Source organism: Grus americana, chromosome 2 (assembly GCF_028858705.1).
Source record: "Grus americana isolate bGruAme1 chromosome 2, bGruAme1.mat, whole genome shotgun sequence".
Taxonomy (NCBI): domain Eukaryota; kingdom Metazoa; phylum Chordata; class Aves; order Gruiformes; family Gruidae; genus Grus; species Grus americana.
The window spans coordinates 139,383,324-139,407,155 of record NC_072853.1 but is presented as its reverse complement, the minus strand read 5'-3'; the positions used below and the strand labels follow the sequence as shown (position 1 = coordinate 139,407,155).

The 23,832-nt window shown below is 34.6% G+C and overlaps 1 protein-coding gene across 1 annotated transcript in view; it reads left to right on the top strand.

Moving 5' to 3' along the window:
- Positions 1-23,832, top strand: part of PHF14 (PHD finger protein 14) — a 168,737-nt gene that overhangs the window by 64,176 nt on the left and 80,729 nt on the right. Inside the window, exons 15-16 of the mRNA XM_054817113.1 lie at positions 7,668-7,718; positions 7,875-7,996. Of these exons, the coding sequence (XP_054673088.1) occupies positions 7,668-7,718; positions 7,875-7,996 (173 nt within the window). The remainder of the gene's footprint in view (positions 1-7,667; positions 7,719-7,874; positions 7,997-23,832) is intronic.

The window sequence follows — 23,832 nt, the reverse complement described above, 5'->3', positions numbered from 1 at the left end:
ATATTTACTGATTTATTTTATTTTTTGTCTTTAGACTCTCATTAACAAGTATGTGTTAAAGGCTGTATGAGTGAGAGGGTTAGCATTAGAAAGTTTTTGATATGTGTGATACTTTTCAATGAACTGTAGTTTGGTACAAGGTAAAACTGTAGAAGTATATCATTAATATTGGTATGTCAACTATAAGGGGACATAAGATAAAAATGAAAATGACTGAAGCATTTAGTTAGGAAATGGAATTAAACCACGATTGTAATCCTATGCTGGCCCTCTTTGCTGTGTATTTCTTGTAGCTGCAGGTCAGTCAGGGAAACAAAAATCAAATATGTGCTATTTCAGAGAAGGCATAGGAGATTTACAGAACTACAGAAATCAAAGCATCTTTAGTTCTTTACATTTGAGCTTCTAATAATTACAACACAAAACAACATCTACAGACTTTTTACACAATAAAGCAATTATCATCATAACAATAGTTGTCAGGTGTGTTTTTAGTAATTTAATCAATTTTTCAATATGAAATCTGTGACTAATTTTGAATTATTTATATGAAATTCTCAAACGAAAATGCACACCTTCCTACTGATATCATGTGCCCCCAAACTCCAGGAGTACTTGGAGTACTGACTGACTTTCCTGTCCTCACCTTTACAAAGAGAAGTAATACTTCATGGTGCCAGTGCTGTTAGCGGTGTCAGAAACTCCATACTGAAAAGAGCCCTATGTGTGACAGTATTGTTTCTGTGACATCCAAGAGGTATAGAAGCACCAGCATGATAAGTGTTATCTTTCCTGTCTATTAGCAGAAGCAGTGCACGCTAATGTAGAGAAACCCCTGAATTGACACAGATACGATGGCATAAGCAGCTATGCTGGGCCTCTTTGCTGCCTTTGCATGCACCTGCAGACAATTAAAAGAAGTTCTAATCAGTTAATATATTAAGCAAAGGAGAAACTGGGAGCAGTGCTTTCTCCTGTGATGTTGGAAATAGTTGGCATAATTAATATGGCTTTTTCAAATGACTGGGTATCTCTTAGGTTCTGTTAAATATCATTGTGCTCTAACCCCTCTTGGGTTTAAATTTGCATTCTCAAGTAACTTTTTGAAATTGCCATGCAGAAATCACCATTGATTTTCTGAAAAACAGTGACCGAGCAGATCAAATCCAGAACCATGCTAGTTCGCTTTATGTGGAGTGGACTTGAACCATTGCCACTGACCACAGATGCTTTCAGTATTTCATATTCTTTTCCATTTCTCTGTAATACTGATAAACTCCTCTGTATCTTCAGAAGAAGAAATGAAATAGTTGACAGTATAAATCTGTATCCTCCAGGAACACTTCAGTAAATGCTCAGTACTTAACAGGAGCATATACTCGTGACTCTTGGGAATTGCCTCCCCCTTTTTGGTCAGTTGATGAGTTCTGGATCATGTTGGTTTTCCTTTTCTTCCAGCTGACAAAGCAAAACTGCTCCAAGAGAACCTTCTGCCTTCTATTGCTGTCTTTGGATGAACTGATTTAAAGCATCTGTCTTTCAGAGGCATAACAATGTGGTTTGGTGACAGTCATGGTGGTTTTGGGTCATGTGGGCACCCATTCCGTCCTGTTCACCCTTCTGCTTTCATGCTTGGAAACTAACATTTCAGCTTGTTGCATCTGTGAGTGATGGCAAACAAACTGTTTCCTCTGTGGCTTTGCTCTCCTGCTTTGTTTCCTTTGCTGTTGTGCAAACAGTCTGTTTCCTTTCAAAGAGTGTAGGATTCATCCTAAGCTTTATTTGTCCCTTACAGATGTCTTTCATTTGTCTCATATATGGAATTTTTTTTTGTGAGAATATTCAAAATCTTACAGTCAACACATTATCTAATCTTTTTCATTTTACGTATGTTTCATATTGTTGTCCAGTTGTTGCTGAGTTGCTTCACAACTTGAATATGAAATTTAAGCATTCATTTCTCAAGTTCGAAATGGAGACTCCCACTTCAGTCTTTCTTCATCTCCCACTTTTCGGTTGACAATTTGATCCCATTGTTGATCATGTTTTCTCTCAACAATTTTCATTCCATTTTATACAATTTTTTTTAACTAACAGATTTTTTTTAAATGTCTTGAGTACAGTACTTCCTTCCATGGATTGGAATCATATTAACCCCATGCCTCTCTGATTTCTCCTCCATGTATTTTCTAAAAATGTCACCCCAAATCACTCATGCATTTGATCTACATCATATTGTATCATTTATGGCTTCATTATTCATTTCTTATGTCAGTATTCTGTTTTTCAGCCATTTATGTCCTAGTTCTTTGAATTCCCTAAGCTGATACTCATGTTTCCACACCATAACAGTAGAACGCTGCACAGCACAGGTCGATGCTTTCGTGACATAAAACATGGCTGAAAGAAACCCATTTTTCATTTATCTTTTGCCTATGGAAGTGTATGCCTTAGTTCTCATAATTTCTTTTTTTTTTTTTTTAGGGGCAAGCTAACATTTTCTTAACTGTTTTTTATTACTTACATTATATATTACAAAATACTATATTTTGTGGAATATTTTAGTAACTGTCAGCTTAGATCATTACAAATCAGATTAGGCAGGGACAAACTGATGTTGGGGTTTTTTCTACTCTTTTTTTCAGGTCTGATAGCTGTTTGCATGTCATGTGCATCGCTGTTTCTCTGTAGGAAATCTTGTAATGTTTTGTATGAATATTTAAAACGTTGGAGAGGCAAGAGGCAGATTGTGGGGTTGTTTTTCTTTTGTAGTTTTTTTTTGCCCCAAATTTTGAATGCAAAGTCAGAAGTTCATGAAATAACTCAGAAGAATGGTGTATGCTTTAGTACTGTGGGATGTTTCTCCAACTTCCACAGACGATAAGCTTTGAAGTAAAAGACCAAAAGAACATTGTTAATCTTTAGGTTTCATTTACCAAGAGCATTACTCTTTTCTGAGGTAGGGCACTAAGACTGCTATGAAGGCTAAACCTTAGTAAGATATTCTTGGAAAAGGCAGGTTGCTTCCACCTCGATGATTTCATTGAATCAAATGGATCAGTCTCTTTACCTGAGGAACATCATATTATGGGATTTAAAAGATTTTAAAAAGTTGCTTTGCTGACATACAGAGCTGGTTTTTTTCGCCTCAAAATGTTATGCTAAAAATGACTCATAGGAAAAATTTAATCTATTTTAGTCTTTTATTATTTTTAACTTTTTCATCATTTTTTTTTATTCTTGTTTGAAAATACTTCCTTTTTATGCTTGCATCTTAATTTTAATTCATTGATCTTTCTTGGCCTGCTCAGATTACTCTGAGATGTATTGCTAATGAAATAAGATACTTTTATCTTTCTGTTCGATGTAAGGTATGTTCTTTGTGACACAGCAGCTAGGTCTTTTGACTGTTTATTTCAAAAAAGAATAGCTTTTAACTTGGTTTTCTAATGAAAATAAGTTATGCAGTTGCCTGCCATTCTTGGAGCATTGCCTCTAGTAACCTGTTGACTCAGTATTGCAAAATTTGATAGGTATGTATGCCTAAGGTAATTAAGTTCTTGAGTATTTTTTTTAGAGCAGCTGGATGGGAAGGATGAGTGTTGAGTAAGGAAGAGGTTTTAGTTATGAGCTCAATTATCCTTTGTGTTTGGTCTCTTACTGTCCAGTGTAGAATACGTGTAGTTTGGGACCTGTCCCAGTGTGTCCTCACTTTAGTTGGGGAACATAGGGAGAACTTGGGGATATGGTGCAAGATGTGGCTTGAATGTAGTAGAAAAGGTGAGGTTAAGAAGTCACTAGAGAAGGGGAGGAATATTATGCCATAGTATTAGGAAGTCAAATTTGACCAGTTTGGCTGGTTTTAGCATGTATTTATTTATTTTTATTATTTAAGGGCCCTAATTGTGAAAGACTTGAAATGAAAAGTAGTATCTGCCATGTGTGTCTTGTTTATGACCTTGGCATAAGTTTGATTTTCTTGGGTAGTTAAGGTAATATAGGATCAGCCCTTAGCTATAGGCATATAATTTATTTTCCAACAGAAATCTTAAGTTGCCCGTGCAGTAACCAGAGTGCAGGTTCCTTCATGGTGATTCCATTGATGCTGTGGGATCTAAAGCTCAGTGGCTGGAATCTTCCTGTTAATAGTAGGGAAGTGTCTGAGCACGTAACACACTTACCTCTTACTTGTGTGCACATTGAATGAATTCCAGAGTTGTGCAAGTATGAAATTTAGGATGAGGCACAACCAAAGACTTGCCAATCAGCTGTCATTAAATGTCAACATTTGAAATAATTTTTTACTGAAACCTTTTACTTCTACATATAGAAAATTATATAGTTACATATTCTGAACCACATTCCATAGTTCAGTACTTTTTTAAATTTTTTTCCTAAAGCGTCAGTGTCATCTTGTAGCAGCTGTCATGTATGGGTTGCATCTGTCTAATCCAGATCTAGCTGTGCTTTGTTCTGAGGTGTCCATTCGAAATGGTAGACATTTTAGAGCATATCTGTGTTCTGCAGTGAAACAAAAGAACTTGCTGGGATAGCACTGGCATTAATGGGCATTTTGCTTGGGTGCTGATAACATGAGTTTTTGCTTTCCTGACTTATTTGAGCACTTTGGAAATGCAGGGACAAATGTCACAAAACTGTGCTGCTCTGTTTTATGATATAGAAAAGTCCTAAACTGAAGGTATCTCTTCAGTATTGAATTGCCAAGTGTTTAGATTAAAAAAAATCACTGCCTTTATATGCATCTTATACTGGATTAACATCTCTGTTTCCAAATAAGTTCTGAATATGAATAAGTTTATCTCAGTTGTATTTTCCATTGAACACATATAATAATACTGTTCCTTTAAGCTTTTCTTTTCTAAGAAATCTTAAAATTTAAGTTGTTTATGGCAAGTATATGCAGCTGTAATATTTGATGTTTATAATCTCTGATGTTCTGATTCTGAGCCCACTAATGATAGAAATTGTTCAAAGCTTTTTAAAAATGCAAATGCAGTACTTTGTCCAGTATTTTTATTGCTGTTTGCTTCAAAGTAATCTAGGTTTATCTGATTCTTTTCTGTGAACCTGTGAGGTAACTTTAGTGAAAACATATGTAAAATGGCAAATGCCTAATTACAGGAAGGCTATTTTTGAAAATCATAGATTATTCAATTTTCAGTTGTGAATTTGATGTTACTTTCCATTCTAAAGGCTGGCAACAGTATAATGATTCTGAGCAGAAGCTAGCATTGCAAATATGTTTAAGCGTGGAAATCAGTTTGGAAAAACATTAAAGTAAAATTCTATTACTTTAAAAGCTTATAAAATATCCTACAAATGTGTATGTCAAAGGTGTTGATTTTCATGTTTGTTTTCTAGTGATTGTCAAACAGATTCAAGTGTGTATGAAGGTTTAGAATCTAATGGAAGCTTAATGCGAGTATAATTTAATGTGACATTCCTTCTCATATACATCACACTTTATATAGCAGACAGATGACAACCAACATTTTCTTGACAAAATGACTAAATTATTTATAAATGTTGTATCTCCATTTTGCTGAAGTATAAATATGATTCATCACTTCTTAAAATATAGTTATTAACTTAGGGTAAAAAATAAATTCATTGTTACCTCTGTTTCCAAATTATATATCAGTTTTCAAGTTGGCGTTACTCTGTGCAAAGCATGCATTATTGTCTCTTGCTGCTTAAACATGGCGAATGAGGACCATAACTGCATGTATTGGCATGCACCTTTACACCTACTTCTTTTTAATCTTGATGCGGCTGCATTCAGCAGGGCCTGCATAGCTCAAAATTGTCAAAGTTTCTAAGTGATCTTAGGACTAATGCCAGAGATTGAAAGTGGTAAAATTGGCAGTTAATGTGCTGATGTCTGATCAAACTTTTTTTTTGTCTAGTTTTAGTTTACAGTGACCTTGGGTTGTCTATCGTGTAGTTGATGTGTAGCCCATGTTACATTAATACCTCTAATACTACATTGATAATTCAGTTACCTGTAATAAATCGGTTGTTCCAGATTGGGACACTTAGGTATCTACTGTGTGGCTTGTGGAAGGCAGAATACCTCAATTATGACTGCATTATTAAATGTATAGTAAATACTGATATGTATTAATTAGATAATAGTTCTACTTTTTTTATAAATTGTCTTTAGGGAAATGTGAAAGAGAATCTCAATGGTAATTAGAGAGGCACAAAATAGACCAGTGTTTTCCATTCTACTACATGTCTTTCTACTACGGAGTTAACTCTTGCCTAAAACCAAAAAAAACCTGTCCCAAACAAAATGTTATTAACATGCGCAGATCAAAATCTGCATGTGAAGAAAGGTATAGATGTGTTGAAGTGGCAGGTTTATTACAGTATAACTATATTTAAATGTGTAAAACAGTTTAAAATAGTGAACTGTCTTAATTCAAAACTAGTATAAATCCCCTTCAAAGAGGAGCCCAAACAGGAGAAACATGATATTACAAGCTGCTTTGGAATTGGATTTATGGCTGCTTGTGATTCTCAACTGGCTTAGGATTTTTTTGCTCAACTGTCTTTTTCTGAAGTGAACACTAGCTGCTTCAAAAAAAGTTTTAAGAAATCATAAAGTTGGCAGTGGTTTTTTTATCATATGACAAATGACTTCCTAAGGTGATGATTTCCTCCCAGGAAAACAAGCATTTTAAAGTTTGTTTAGTTATTTATTTTATTGGTGTCAAAGTATCAGACATTGTGAGTTAGTGGAATAGTAGTCTCTGATGTTTTTCATTTCCTTCTGCGTCCCTTCTAATTTTCTTTCCATGTTAAACAAGGAGGAGAGAGTGTGATACTGTGAGCTTGTGGCAGTTATTTAATGCATGTAGGTTATTATGCTGCAGTTTCAGAGATAAAAACTTAAGTTACTGAAATTCAACTCGTGTGAGTTACATCCAGTTACTTAGAGCTGCTTATAAACCTTTGGTGTTTGCTGTTACCATCCATGGAAACCTCTTTTCCTCCACACTGTTGGTATTTAGATTTTTTTGGCCAACTGCAATACTGAAATAATTTCCACTTTTTGTATTACCCATTCCACCTGTTCTATACCAGTCATACGTTGCTTTATGGTACAGCTTTATGAGTACTGCCATATATGCATTATATTAAGCTTCAGTCTGAAAGCTTTAATTCTTGCTTACTCCTGAAAAGCTATAAGAATTATTTTCTGGTTTTATTCAGTTTTTTAGTTTTGATTTTTTTTAATCTGATCATGTGGCTTACAAGTAGAGCACTTCTAAGTGCTCAAGGAATTTACTGTAATATACTGTTCATAACAATTTTCAAATTATGTATTGTAGTATTGGGAAGTTTGTGCAAAGTCTATAAGAGATTTGTAATTCTGGCGGCAGTCTTTTTTAGAATGAGAATCCACATGTTGAGGTCAACAAACATGTTTATATTTACTTTTTGGCTAGTTCTGGAGATTTATATCCAGAATCCGAAGCTGTTGTTCTAACACTGCTTATTGTAGTTGTCTCACAGTGGTTCTATAGTTAATGCTTTAAATTATTTCCTGCAGTATGTTTTTGTTGTTGTCATGAATAATAGATAAATAGCGAAAAACATTTCATTACCTAATATTAAGTTTTAAATATATTTTCTTCTAGAGAACTAGAGGACGAAAACGAAGCTTTGTGCCTGAAGAAGAAAAACCTGAGGTTGGAATATAGTGTTTTGTTTGTTCTTTTTTTTTAACAGTTTCACAAAAAAATTAAACTTTGGGCTGAAGTGTTACTTTCAGTGCTATAATTGAAAATATTTGCTTTCCTTCCCTCCTTCCCCCCATTCCTTTCTTTTGCTTTCTGCTACGACAGGAACGGATTCCCAGAGAAAGACGACAACGACAGTCAGTTCTACAAAAGAAGCCCAAGTCGGAGGATTTAAGGACTGAATGTGCTACCTGCAAAGGGACTGGAGACAATGAAAATCTTGTCAGGTAGGTTTGATGCTCTGACCTTATGAGGAATTCAAGTTCCATCCTCATCACTTCATCATCATGATTATCATGAAGAAAATGTGTGTTTAAAAAAAAAACCACACAAAACAAACCCAAAAACTTTAGGGGAAACATTAAATCAGAAATATTGACTTGATTCACTTATTGACTTGCCAAACACATTTACGCTGTGGATTAAGATGTAAATAACTAAGATAATCTGTTTTTCTAACACAAGACTATTAATTTTCTTTTGTCAGGGTGAATTGTCAATGTTTTAGAGCAGGTCAGAAAGATAAACAAACTAGCAATTTAATGATATTAAAACTACAGGAGCATCCTAAAAGTAATTTAATTAGCATCATTAACAATTTTATGAACTGAAATACAGATTATCAGGAATTTATGTTTTTAAAAAGGTATTAATGCTATCTCCATTAATGCAGATCATGAAAGGGTTTGATAATCATGTTTCTTATCTGAAACAAGTGGGAAAAAAAATAATCTGTTGAATGGTGTTTTAGTAGGCGCAGAAATCTAATTAAAGTGTAGAATAGTTGCCATCAAATAGCTACTGTTGACCACAACTTCTGCTGATTTTGACTTTATAGCTGGCATTGTGGCCTCTTTGCGAAGCTGTAGAAACTGCTCACAGTTCTTAAAGAAGAATAATGGAGCTTAGCAACCAGAAAGTGGATTTTAATTGAATCTACTGAGCTTTCATTAAAATGATCTCATAATAGGTTCAGATAAAAAATAGTGTTGTATTTAGGTCCTGTATGCTTCAACTAGATTTTTCTGGACAAGGTTTCCTCTTTAGCTCAGGTACAATTATTGTTTTAAACTGGAAGGATTATTCCAAAATACATCTTATAATTTATTCCAAGGAATCAATTATGAGAAAAGTCAGAATCAATGATACAGGCAAGCGATGCATAGCTTTAAAATCAGGATGTGTCTCAGGTACAGATGTACTCAGAATAACTGATTTTAGTATTAATTACAGTATATCATTTACTGTAGAAGTTGATACAATTTCAAGGATTGTGTGCCAGATGGTATTTTTATTTCCAAATTGGAGGCAGAGTGCCTGTATGAGCTCCTCAGTAACTGTGTGACTCTCATACATAGACAAGCTACTACTGCTAGTTACTCCTAGATCCTGCTCGGTACCAGACTGTGAAATAGAGGAGGGATGTTGCAGTGATTGCTGATACAGTTATACTGATGGGAACTGGTGACAACAGTTTTTAACTGCCCGCCACAAGATAAGGGGCTTTTTTCAGCCCTATTATTCGCAAGAAATAAAAGATGCGGGAAGACCATTTTGTTGTTTGAAGGAATCTTGGGAACAACATGTACTGTGCTTTACTGTGAAAAAGGCAGTGAATTAGTTTTCTTCTTCAGCCTTTTTCTAGAAATGTTAAATCCTACATTTGAGCGCATAAAGGATAACACGAGAAAATGCCATGAAGAACTGTATATTTAAGTTGCAATTAAAAAATATGGTAGAAAATTAGTGGTATGTCTTGTTTACTACCTGAAAAGATTTTAGTAGTAATTTAGATGGGCCAAAAATTAGCATACTACATGCCAAAACCCAACAAATTCTCTCGTAAACTATCCTCATAATTAGGCTTGGAAACAGAATAGTAATCCTGCATAGGAGAAGAAAAGGAGATTCTTATGTTCCAATCCTTTGTTCATAACTCTCTGAAAATTTTTTTCTTAAATCTTCTGCTTTATTTTCCGTATTAGTTTTTAAAAGAGATTATGAATTTAAACCTTGATTTTCTCAGATAACTCCTATAAATAGCTGCAATTTTATCCAAGTTAGGTGAGCACTGCTTCTAAAGTGCTGTGGAGGCTTATATTTTGTAATTACTAAATGATGGTAAAGTATTTAGTAAATTTGATTTAGAGTGTTATTTTAAATGCAAGTTGGTGTGGCTCCTTGTAAGCAAGAGATGTTTACGAGGGAAAACAAAAGTATTTTTTTAATATCTATTTTGTTTGGCACTGTCTGTTATTAAGCCAAAACTTTCTAAGAAAACTAGTGATCTTTGTCATCATCTTTGCTCTACACTCAACAAATCTTTTGTAACTACAGGATTTTTTTTTCACCCTTTCATACCCATCTGCAACTAAGAAAAGGGAGGTTTGTGAGGATGTTTCAGAGGACACTTTTCTGAATGTGAAAGTTGATCACTAAGTAAAATGGAACTATGCAACTGCTAAAATTGCAGATTTAAGGAATAATCTTGATGAGCCTTCTAGTTTTTCCTGCTGTGTGTTACCTCAAACAGGACTGGTTACATGACTCTTGAACAATCTGCTTTTAAAAATTGTAGGTTTTTCTAAAATTTATGTGGCGCTCTCACTTTGGAGTTGCTAACTGAGTAAGAATTAGAGGAAGATAAGCAATTATTATTTCAAAGAATGCAGCAGAGTATTTAGTAATGAATCTGGAATAAAAATATTAAATTAACTAGTTGTTAGTTTGACTAATGCAGATTTGCTTTTCTTAATCTCCATTTTAGGTGCTTGTGTGTAGCATTAAACGGCTGAGGGATTATTTGTCATATGTGCAGTGTCTTTACTTAACCTGTTGTTCATATGGTTTAAAATCTTTAAATAATTGCCTGTGAAAGGATTTAAAATTCTTCCTTAAAAAGTATGTTTCATTCTCATAAACTATAATGGTTCATTAATTGGCTGAAGTTCGCCTTAGTGACTATAGTTTTGTGCCCCAAAAAAGTGATTAAAGTTAGAATATCTTTAATTATTAGTTTCATCTAAAACATACTGACATGTTCCCTACTTTTATATGTGCTATAAGTTACCATATGTACATATTATAGAAGGGCCAAGACAGTACTTTTTAAATCACTGAAGTCAGATTATATAGTTAGACTGTTTCAGTATAGTAGCATGCACTAGAACTGACAGTTTAAGTTTTGTGGTTTTGTCCACAAAAGAGGATCAGTCTTGTGATCCTTTTGTGATAGGCTTTTTTATTTTTATTTTTAGAATTTAAGGTCTATTTATTTTATCAGTTCTTTTATTTACATCTGTGTAAGTTTATTGAACCAATACTTTTTATTGCAATTTTTACCTTTTACAAGATTAGTGTCACAGTCAAGATTTACAAAATAATTTAACAGAGAAAAGTTAATTGAAAACATTTACTGAAATGAGGCAAAGTCTGATATATAACATTATAAATGACAGTAAGGAAGCTATATCTGTAATTAGAGAAAAATTTGGATTTTGAATATCTTTTTACTTGAACTCTAATTGAGTTTTGGGATGAATAGTAGTAAAATATTTTATATTTGATACAGATAGGTTTGATGTAAGGCATGGAGACAGCACTTTTTGAGAGGGGAGTTCAATGAAAGGAGTTATAATGTGTGCTTGAAACTAAAGTATTGTGAAACCAGAGGGTACCTATAACAACATACTGCTCAATCTTAAGGATTAATCAAATATGGAAAATATTTGCTTGAAATGGAAGACATATTTTGAAATACCAGAGTTTCTAAAGCTTGATATGAAAGATAAATTTTCTAACAAACTCAGAAAATAATTTTAAAGGATATATTTGTTTTTAGAGGTGACCTCTACTGTTTGGTTTAGAAAACATTTATGTGATGATGCTTTTCTTCATTTTGTGAATCTTTTAAAGTTGTATACAGTTTAAGCATAATAAATCTTTAAAAATAGCTCCCTAATAGCTCCCTTTAGAGGTTAACCATATGTAGTAGAAATGTGGATGAGGAAGTATATTTCAGGTGACTCAATATGTAATATGTAAGCTTGCCTTCCATATTGCACTGTACTCCAGAGTAAGTAAGTGATTATGCCACAATACGCACAAAGTGCTTCTAACACAGTATTAATGTCTGTTCTGTTTTGGTACAAGAAAATATTACAATGAATTGTGTATTTTATTTTAATATGTAGAACATTTTTTTAAACAAAAATACATGGGATAATCTAGTTTAAAATCTTCAAAGGGAAGAATTCTAAATGAATTCACTTCTAAAGAAGTGGCCTCTTATAAAAAAAATAACCCAGCTCTCCACTGCCACTGTTAAAAAAAATTATGGCTTCAGTTGTTCGCTTTAAGATGTGCTTGGGTAATATTTAGGAATATAGTGCATTAGATAAAAATTTATCTCAACGCTAGATTTGAGAAAAGCAAAGTAAAATTAGAATATTGTTTCTGTATGGGGCAAAATCATATTTGACCAGGTTAAAGAAATCTCTGAAAAAGCATTAGACTACATCTTCCCACATTTTAGAGCAAGCATATAATAATACGTTCTTTTATAGTTTTGTGTATTGAATTTTTATGCTTTATTGTCAATTAAGTTAGAATTTTCCATTTTGTTTGATTTGCAGCGATGGAAGCAAAATTATTACTTCAGCATTACAGAGAGGGTAAAATAGACTGAGGTCATATATTTGAAAGAATGTAGAATAGAATTTTTTGAAAACATAAATTTGAATGTTGGTTATAAAGTATTCAAAAAGCATAAAGCTGCAAAGCAAATTATTAAGCATGTGTATAGTATTTATTTTTAATGTAGATGTTTACTGGGAAGTTAGCAATTGTGAAAGTATTTTTTCCCAATATCCTAAGACACATGTTTCAAGCAAGTGTAATGTTCTGCATGTGCAGTCAGGGAAGAGGGGAAGGTGAGGAGTAGGAAGGGAGAAAGGAGAAACTGTGCAGTGTCATATTCACTAAAGAAAAGGACTCTTGAGTAAAATTGACTATAAGATTTGTCATAACTTCGAGTCATTAAATCATACTATAACTGAAAGTCTTTAACATGCAACATCTGTAGTTCTGGTGCTACAAATGTGTTTATCATGAAGATGACCAGAGGGCTGGAGCACCTCTGCTTTGAAGACAGGCTGAGAGAGTTGGGGTTGTTCAGTCTGGAGAAGAGAAGGCTCCAGGGACACCTTAGAGCAGCCTTCCAGTACCTAAAGGGGGCCTACAGGAAAGATGGAGAGGGACTATTTACAAGGGCAAGGGGCCTTAAGCTGAAGGAGAGTAGATTTAGATTAGATATTAGGAAAGAAATTCTTCACTGTGAGGGTGGTGAGGCACTGGAACAGGTTGCCCGGAGAGGTTGTGGATGCCCCATCCCTGGAAGCGTTCAAGGCCAGGTTGGATGGGGCTTTGGGCAACCTGGTCTTGTGGAGGGTGCCCCTGCCCATGGCAGGGGGGTTGGAACTAGATTATCTTTGAGGTCCCTTCCAACCCAAACTGTTCCATGATTCTGTGAAATTTAGAATAATAATTTATACTGTATAAAGGATTGAGTCTTTAGCGGCATAAAGTGATCTACTTTAATTCTGGTTTTGACAGAAAGTATGTTCTAGACATGCTCTTCTGAACCCTCTGGAAATTTTCTCTCTGAAACTGTTACCATATTTCCTTCATTTCATTTGTCTTGTATAGGTTCATCTTTGTGTTTTTGTTTCTTACATTTCCATGCAGAGGGGCATGCTAGCCTTCAATTTAAGGATTTTTTTTCCTATCTGTTAGCTGCTAGTTTTGAAGCTCTGCATGAGCTGAACTTTATTCCAGAACAAGCGCATTAATTATTAATTACTTTAAATGCCCTGCAACAAAATTAACAATCCATCATAGTAATTGAAAGCCTATGATTCAGAGTAGTTTTGGAAGTTTAAGGCTGCTAATGTAGAGATTAATCATAAGGAAAACGTTAGTTAATTCAGCCACAATTTGCAACAATCTTATGTTTTACAGAGGATTACAAACGCATTATTTTATTGGAATGAACTACTTGAATGAAAGGAAACTTAACATTCAGTTGTGTAGTTTTATTTCTGCTATGTAATTTACAGGGATTAATTCTGTATATTAACTTTTTAAATTGCCTAAGTTACCTGTTAGATCACTTTTTCTGTCATTTACCTCATTTTATTGCCTTCTTAAAAAGTGTTTCTTTTTATGCTAGAGAGCAGGATAATACAATGACGAACGCACATTTTTGTTCACAGAGGATTTTATTCAAACTGAATTACCCATGCTGCATTGCATTTTACTGTAAAATACCACAGAATTTTCATTTTCAGTAAATTCATGGGCTAGGGCAGACAATTAAAAAAAAAGCTGTAGGCATTGTGAAGCTCTCTTATGAAGTATCTAAAAGTCAGGCATAGGCCTGGTAGCAAGGCTCATAGTGCTGTCATTCAGGGCTTGTCTAGAAGCAGAGTGCTGGGCACGTTTGCATTTGGGCTACCCAGCTACCTAAAGCTGAACATGCCTGGAACATTTGAAGTTGTACTGCAAAAAGTCCATGGCAGACTCTTGAATTTTCTGTTAATTGGGAACCAGATATTTACCTGGTACCTAAAGGATTTCTTTAGTACATTTGTCTGTTATTTTCCTGAAATGACACAGCAGAATCAGAACTGAAGCCCAGATTATTTTTTCCCTTGGTTGTTTTGCTGGTTAACTCTTAACAGAAATTTAAGCCACTTAAAGAATAGAAGCTCAGGTCTTTGGATACTGATTTTGCGTTCCATCTCTGGTTTGATTCTCAATACTGTATGACCTTGAAGGAACTATCATAGAGGTAGTCTGTATAGGAGTGACCCCAAACTGAAATTTTGGAGATATTGCCATGATTGCAAGACTCATTTCCATTCAATTCTGCATTATCAGAATTGGGAAATATGCACAGGACCACATAATGTTATTTTTGTGTAAAGCTTTGCATTGAGCCTTCATTTTGAAAAAGAGAGCAAAACTGCATGAAAGGTTATTCTGCCTACCTGTGCTTTCTGATCAAGTGACATACAGCAAAGGATGATCCTTTTCTTTTTATCTGTGCCCCCCTGGTAGGATTTCTGTGAGTGTCTTTTTTTTATATATATATATGTATTTAATGGCATTTCCTGTTAAAACAGTGTGAAGAAGTGTAATTTTTTTAAGTATCTAGAATAGAAGAAAAAATACATGTTTGTGTCTCTTCACTGTTAGGAAAGTTCTAAAATCCTGTTGGAGTATTATTGTGGTATTTGGCAAAGTTTATTACTGTTCCTCTTACCAGGTGATTGGGGGGGAGTGGTGTGTGCATCCCCCAAATGTTTTTCTTTACGTTATTTCCTGGACTGTTTAGTGATCTGTCAGTCAAACCTCCTTGAAATTCAACATTAGATTTTTTTTTTTTTTTTTTACAGTTGTAGACCAGTGATTCCCAAGCTCTTGTATACTAAGCTTTAATCTGCAGAACCTTTGTAAACAGGAAAAGTTTATGAACTCTTCAGGTACAAGTTTCATTCAGGTGTTTAATTGGCAGAAGTTCTTAGTATTGATATTTAAAGTCTGCTTAGCTGAAAAGCTTGTGTACCAGTGTCAAAAACTTGAGAAGTATGGAACAAGACAATCACTTCTAAATAAGAAGATTAAAATGACTTCAATGAAACAAGATGTAGAGAATATGAAATCACATTACCTGTGGTGGCAGAGAGGAAGCTGATGACATATCAAATTGTTTCCCAGTCTGGTTACCAGTAATAGGTTATTGCTGCAAAAATATCTATCTTGATGGGTTCAGTAGTTTCCTATTTTTGTGGATATTCCTAAAAAATTTTTGTTTTACAGCATCAAACTTGCATCAAATAATTCAATTCGGTTGGCATTTGAATGTGTCTGATACACCATCATTCTGGCCAAACTGCTTCAGTTACTTTCAGTGCAGCAAGGTTATCACATCAGAGCATTTCCTACTATAGGATGCTCAGAAAACAAATGTCAAATTTTTTATCAATTCAGTTGGTTTGCATCGTTAAGTCGAGCCATTGCTACAGAAGCCATGAAACTGAAATTTATACTTATGAAATTTATAACCTGAGAATGTTCCTGTTCAGGTGTTAAAACAACATGGTAGAAGACCACAGCAGGGGACAATAACCATTTAAATGCTGTGTTGCAGCATCAGTTTTGACTTGTCACAATTAGTGTCTAGTTGGGCATCTGTGCAGTCAGTTTTCTGAAGTAAATGTCTGTCCACAGATCTGTAATGTAAATTCTGGACTATTTGAGAAAGAAATATTAATATGCAAAATAGTGGTTTTTACTGTTACACACGTATTTTTTTTTTCCTCACTTTTGTTACTTCTGCCTAATACTTTTATACGTCTTTGATCTGTAGTTGGTTAATCTCTGTGGGGTTTTGATAGGAGGAGGCCTGAGGTTTGGGTGGAAAACTTCATCTATGCTATTCAAACCAAATTTTATCTTGGAGTGATGTAAGAGTATGTTTTATACTACCAAAGAAGCCCATACAGGAAAAGCAGCTAGAGGTACAGAGAGCTTAAGGATTTGGAGTCACTTTTCTCAGCATTGACCAGAGTTATTCTTCACGTGATTAAAATGGCATATAGCACAAGTTTTCATTAATAAATAAACGGAGCAAAGTTGCATGCGATTAGTTGCTAATTTGGGTCTAAATCAAGAATTTTACATATGGTACTATTACATGAGAGACTGTAGATAATGTGTGTGTATATGGGGTATTACTGTTCTTTTTAGCTTAATAATTCTACAGCCTAAGATATTTCAGAGCTACTTACTGGAGAACATACTTCTAAAGACATAAAAAACTAAAAATGAAAAAAAGAGATCTTGTTATAATGCCTCATTGGCATTCTGATATCTTTCGTAAAGATTGCTTTTTTTGCAGTGAATACTATGGGAGAAATTAAATTTTATTATTAAACTTTATTTTGAGGTAGCTGAAATAATTTGCATATAATAACATCTAAATAGATAATTTTAGAATGATGACATTTAATTTTTTTAGAATGTCTGTTTTTTTGGGGGAAAGGAACAGAGTTGTAGGTTTTATTCGTTGCTCCTGTAGTTCAGCATATTTTGATGTCCACTAGATTTTTCATTTTGTGTACTGTCACTTGTCTCACTTTAGTTCCCTATTGGTGTGGCCATTGAAATTGCAGATGGAATAATCTAAAGTAATTTTTTTCTCTGTAAGCAAACCTTAGGAATTTTTAAAATAGAATTATATGCTTATCACTTATTTTTCTGCCTTATTATTAATTTCATTAGGTTTTTTTACCTGATTTAAAAATTGTTGTTTGTTTTTATTTTAATTTCTGGTTTTAAATGTTCATCATCTGTACCATATCCAAGGCTAGATTCAGATTTTGCTTTGCCTTACAGTTAATAAAACTGGCTTCTCCTTTACAAAAGTTTAGATTGTTATTATTATTTATACTTTGTGTTATTTCTTTACATTCTTATCTCAATGAAATTAAACTTTTGTATTTGATTTGCTTCAGGCCATTTAAAATGCCAAAGACAAGATTCCATTTTAATACAGGAATTCAGCATCACTGAATGTTTCAGGTAGCACTTCGTTACCTTATAACAACCTCATTCTTCTTCTTCAGATTTTTTTCTAAAGATTTACCCTTGAATGGATTTTTTTTTTTTTAATACTTGCTCTTTTCCTCAAAGTGTCTTTTTTTTTTTTATCTTGTCATTCGAACAAATATTCTTTCGATATTGTTGTCTTGCGGGGATGAGAATTACGCAATTTAAGAATATTGCCATGCTGTCTTGAATAAGGGTACAGCTAAATTTTTAAGCCTATCTGATTTCATCTTGAGGAAGGCCTAGCAACTTCACTTAGTTTTGAGAAGAAAGGCTGTGGAAAGGCTATGCAAGAAAAAAAGGTGTTCATGTTTTCTTCAAGAATATCTAAAAGCTTTTAGCAGAGACTAATATGGGTCTGTTCCCTTTTTCATATCAGTGCTTGTAACAATGCAAAGGTCAAGCGTAAATTAAGTTGCAGTTCTTTGATTAACTGGCTGAACCGATCCTCTTCCTCCCCCCAAAAAATTGTCAGTTAAACTAAGTATAGTAATGCTATTGTATTGCATGTGTACTTACTGTTGAGGAACAGGAACAATAAATCCCTCTAATTCTGACTTTGAGATCTGATGTGATGCAATATTAGGGAAATATGTAGTAAAGTATAAGCTGACATTGGAATATGGTGTAGTAACTGACTTTTACCATTGCACATAAACAGAGTAATTATTCTAAATCACAGCATCACTTTCAGCTGGATAACCACTAAAATCACTGCACTGTGGTTTCCTGAAAATGCCACAATCCTTCAACTGCCAAATTAAGCCCAGGGAGAACAACCATCAGTAGTGCCTGCACAGTTATGTAGAGGGATGAGCCCTGAACCAAGTGAAAAGATGTTCTGGAAGAACAGTAACCTTTCCCATGATGTGCACATTTTCCATTACATTTCTGACACAAAATGCTGTGAAATGATTTAATGGTGACATTTTGTTTTGCTGACTTTTCCTTTTCTTATTAAAAAGAAACAAAAGTTAGGTTAGGAAAGTAGAGGAAGGGTGGCCAAGCATTTGAATTCTATTACAGAAATCTCTATTCTCTTTTTAAAGATGAAAACAAAGCCATTCTAGATGTACATTGTTTCTGACATTGAATTTTACTGGTTTGAGGGGAAGGGAAATGTACATATCTCCAGCATCAATATTGAACACCTTGTTCTGTAAGGTTAATTCATATTGTTTCTTTGCAGTAATTGTATACCAAGTATGATAATTCAGTAAAGCATCCTTTCTAATTAGCAATCACAGAGACCTTGCACATCAGCTATACAGCACAGCACATGCAGTACACTTATTTCTGCTTGTCATTTTTGATGTATATTACTAGAAACGATTGTAGAAGGGAGCAAAGCTTGAGCAGACATAGTACACGGAAAGGTCAGCACTTGTCACTTGGAAAAGGATAAATTTCATGGAGTGAGAAAACAGAAAGCTGCTACCCATTGATGTCATACAGGAGTTTGTCTGCATCTAAAGTAATACATATAAGAATGCTTGGACAGAAAAATTACTTGTCTAAAGTGTGGTTCATGCATCCTTTGGCAACTTTCGATTTCCTGTTTCAGACCTGATGAAAAGCCTTGCTCATTTCTAGCACAGTACACAGTTTTATCTTTGAAAAACACAGCTTTTGCTTTTGTTTTCTTAAGGATGTATGAAGTTTTATTGGCACCTCATTTATTTTATCCTTCTCCCCTCCAGTTTTAATGTGTTGGATGACGGTTGCTGTCATTGTAAGTCATTCTGTTTCCCTGAGGGGGCATCTAAATATGAATAAAATATTTTAGTTTGGAGAAATATATATATATATGTACTGGAAATAAACATAGTTTCAGTTGTACAGTAACTTACTTGGGAGAAAATATATCTATATTGGAACATGTTTGCTGTCACATTGTTTATTAGTTGGCCAAGAAGGCATGCTGGCTTTGACAAATTACAAATAATCTTAAGTTCTGGGCAGAGAACCTCAGTTTGTTCTATTGAAATCTAAACCCAAAATTACATATGTAATTTAAATATTTGTAGCTAAAAGTGAACGCAGCTAGCTAACTCCCTACTTTTCCTGTAAGCTAATGTGTACAACTGGATTTTAAGGGTAGGATGTGTCTATGTGGCATCTGATAGCACCTTCAGGACTTCATGAAAGCCTCAGCATCTCACAAATGCTGAAACAGTTTTGATGCATTGTTTCTGGGTTTGAGAGGAAGCTGAAATGCTAGTGATAGCCAAAGGTGAGTACAATACCAGTACTTAAAAGGTGAAGTATCACTCAGTTTTAGCTTGAGTAGGTAGAAGTAAATACAAGTATAATTCAATGATAGCAGTGGACTGATAGCTAACTTAGTAAATTCTAAAAAAATAATGTTCCAATAAAGACTAAAATAATTGTAAAATTCCTAATGGCAGTAACCTAAATGATACAATTTGTTGACATTTATTTGACCATAATATGTAAACAATAATTTCAGAGCTGTTTCTTACAAAAGGCTATTAAAAATTAAATAGATGTGATGAAGCTGTTTTGGCAGCCTTTAGCTGTTTGCTAACAATTTAATACAGCAATAAAAGCTAGCAATAGCAGCACCAAAATTGCATAGCAGAAACTTGATTGTAATTTGGTAAGAAAATATTGTATGAATAAAAGTGTACACTTCAGTGTAAACTACAGCCAAGGTTTATCCTCGGGTTTAAAAGTCTCATAAATTTGAAGAGCTTTCTAAAGTGTTCTTGTTACTAAAAGTCAGAGACAAATTATGCCTGGTGCTGATGTTGCTACCTAGGGAAATAGAGGAGAGGAGTTAAATCCTCTATTCTATAAGTATGCCTGTATTAAGGCTTCCCAGGCCTCAAAATGGAAGTCTCTTTGGACCTTGTGATATGGACTGCTTATTTAAGTATTCCCATCTCTGCTCAGCAATCTAGGCAAATAAAACATAAAAAGAGAGTGCATGAGGCTGCTGCCTGCATTTTTGCATCTAATGGAGAGCATGCTGAATAGGACAGCCAAGTGGGAGCACAGACTGTGGTTTATGTCTGTGATAATTAAAATAAAAAAAAAAATTAATCTTTAAACTCCATCTTTATGAAATAGTGAAGTCCATTGAAATTGTAAATTTGACTGGTGTTTCCTTTGTATGGCCATTTTTGAGGTAATGGAGTCTATGTGCATTTCTGAATTGACTGCCCTTTAACTTGTGTATAGAAAGTCAGACTACATGAGGAGGTGTGTGGAAGAATTTTCTGGTAATGAAGTGTGTTTTATTATAAATGCTTATTTAACTAGACATGAAGTAGGTGCAACAGAATACATAACTGGTTTAATTGGCAAGAATCCGTGTAAGTCCACAGCAATTTCGATTCAAGAATGTCAACTGGTTTTGAGGCGTTTAGGATATTTAAATTATATTTCTATTTAAATTAATTATTTTTTAAAGTATTTTGAGAAAAAGGTGAAAATATGGAAATGTTGCTCAAGAGGGAGCTTCTGGGAAACTGAGAAAAGAAAATGAGGCAGAAGAAAGGGTAAGTAGGCAGAGAGGAATGTAAACAAGTAATGAATAGAGGAGAAATCAGCTTTCAAATTCTGTATGCCTCCAAGTAGTCAACAAAGATCTGAAATTTCACATGGAGGCTAGAAGGAATCCAGTCTAGAAACTTTGGGGGAGAAATTTCTGACAGTGTGTATTTTGCATTACCATTTGATGATGCAGAAATTGAAAAGATGAAAAAGGAAGTTATTTGAGGATGGTACAAAATGTGACAAAAAAATCAGCACTGAAAAGGAATAGTTGATTTTTGAAGATGTTCAGAAAGAATAACAAACGGGATTCAGTAACAGCATGAGAAATTGTGGCAGGGGTAACTTTATACATAAAGCTGTTTGTTTAAGTATTGAAGACCATTTTGTAATAAATGACAGGAAGAGAGAGCAACTTTTAGGTTTTCCTGGCTTGATGAGGACTATTTGTAACTGCCAAATGTATGAGTTTGTGGAGGGATGTTAAGAAAAGCACTTGAGGGAAAAATACTTAAAATGCGCTTTTTTTGAAAGCAAATGTAATATCTGTTAAGATTTTAGGTTTGCATGAATAAAATCAATAGTGCTAGTTTTTGTAGTCCAATTGTGTGATGTGAATCAATCCAGTAATATTTAATTGAAGTTTTTCTACATTTTGAAGAGATTGTGCAAGTACTGGTATGTAAAAAGTGGGAAAGCAGCAGTTTAATATCTTAAAACGCAGAACACATGAAAAAAATAAAATAGTGTTACTTTGTAACCAGTCTTAGTAAAAATTGTTTAAATTTACATAAAAACAGCCTGTCATCTGCTGGTACCTACGGACAGTTCTTTTAATAACACTTGCTGTGAAAAAGAGATAAGAAAACCAGCGGGCTTTTAAAACTTCAATGGTAATCTTAGTTTTTCACATTAAAGAACAATACATAAACTGCAGGACTTTAATTTTCTTTAATTCTGAAAGGCTTGTCTAAACTATTTCTGCTTTTATTAAAAGCAGAATCACAGAATAGTTGAGATTGGAAGACACCCAGAGCTGGTCTGGTCCCCAACCCCATTGCTCAAAACAAGGTCAGAGCATGTTCCTCAGGGCAATGTCTAGCTGGGTTTTAAATATCTCCAAGGATAGAGTCTCTGCAACCTCTCTGGGCAGCTTGTTGTGTTGTTTGTCCCTCCTCACAGTAAAAAAAAAAAGATTCTTCTTAGGTTTAAACAAAGTTTTCTTTATTTCAGTTTGTGCCTGTTGCCTCTTGTCCTTTCACTGGACACCACTAAGAAGTCTGGCTCAGTTTTCTCCCCCCGTCAGGTATTGATACACACCAAGAAGATTCCCACTGAGCCCTCTCTTCTCCACACTAAACAATCCCAGCCCTCTCAGCTTCTCTAGTTATCACAGATATGCCAGTCCCTTAATCATCTTCATGGTCCCTTTGTTGGACTTGCTCCAGTAATTCCATTATCTTTTTGTACTGGGTAGCCCAGAATTGGGCACAGTGCTCCAGATGTGTTTTCGGCAGTGCTGAATGAAGGGAAAAAACATATTTATTGTCCGTAAAGGTAAACAAAAAAATTATCTTCCATTGTGTGTAACAGCCAAAACTTAGTTTGTGACAAAAAACATTTTCCTGTGGTCAATATACTGAGCTATTAGGGACACTACTTAAGGATGAGAGAGCAGTTCATGCTTATTAAATCCATATCTTAGGAAGACCATGTTGTAGTTGTAGTTTAAAGGGTTACTTCATTGAGGAACATACTGGAGAACTACCAGTGCTAATGCTTTTAGTTTTCCGTTGAAAGTTTTATCACTTAGTTGAGGGCTCCACATTTCCCCATCAGTAACCTCTACATAAGTTAAGACATCCACAGTTTCAATCCCTTCCTCTGCTTTCTTTGAAAAGTGCCTTTTACAAATGCATTTACAAATTCAGTGTGTTAGAGTATCATCCCACCTAATGACAGCTTTCAGTGAGCACCTGTCAAATTCCATTAAAAGAGCTGTATCACCTAACCTAGCAGTGGACTGAGACACACAAAACCTCCCAAAAATCAACTTCGAAGGGCTGTTTTCTAATTACTTTCAGCTCCAGAAAATAATAAATAACAACATCATAGCTGAAACTCCACATTTTGTCTTAACCACAAAGTGCTAGGAGAGAAGGTCTAGCGGCGTTACACTGGAGGGATAATGTCCCTTTCCTGAGGGACAAGAGAAGGTGAAGGCAGGAGGATTGTCAGCCTGTAAGTTATCCTTTGCATCCTCTTTGTTGGGTAGTGGGGTACCCCACAGAGTTGGCTAGTGGGTCCAGTTTTCACAGATGTTAAGAGTTAAGATTGCCCCCTTCATTCCAAACAAAAGTGGGAATACATGTGCTGGCTTTCTGTGGAGCGACAGAAGAGTACTAACAGTAAGGTTTTTTTCTAGTACAGATCCTAGTTCCTTGAAGACTTGATCTGAACAGTTTGTGCTAGTTTGGCATTAATTTCTAAGCTATACCAAAACCATCGTGGCCTCTTTTTCATCTTGTAGGTAGTAGCTCACATCTGTGTATAGTCTGTTTGATAAGTATATCTGTGTGTGCATGTGTGTGTGCCTATGTGGAGTGGTCAACATAAGCAATAAGAAACAGTGTGAGGCATGTCCTGTGTTCCTGTTTGCTGCCATTTGCTCCGGATTCTTCTTTGAAAGAAAATGACACCTTAAAAAAAAAAATCATTAGCCTGTGCTGGCCCATTTGATTGCTGGGTATTTATAACAGTATATGTTTTGCATCTTGTGGGAACAGAAAAGTGGATTAAGTTTACAGTATATGATACTTAGCACCTAAATATTTTTCCTTTTTTCTGCTGGTCCTGCTTACCATAGAAAACA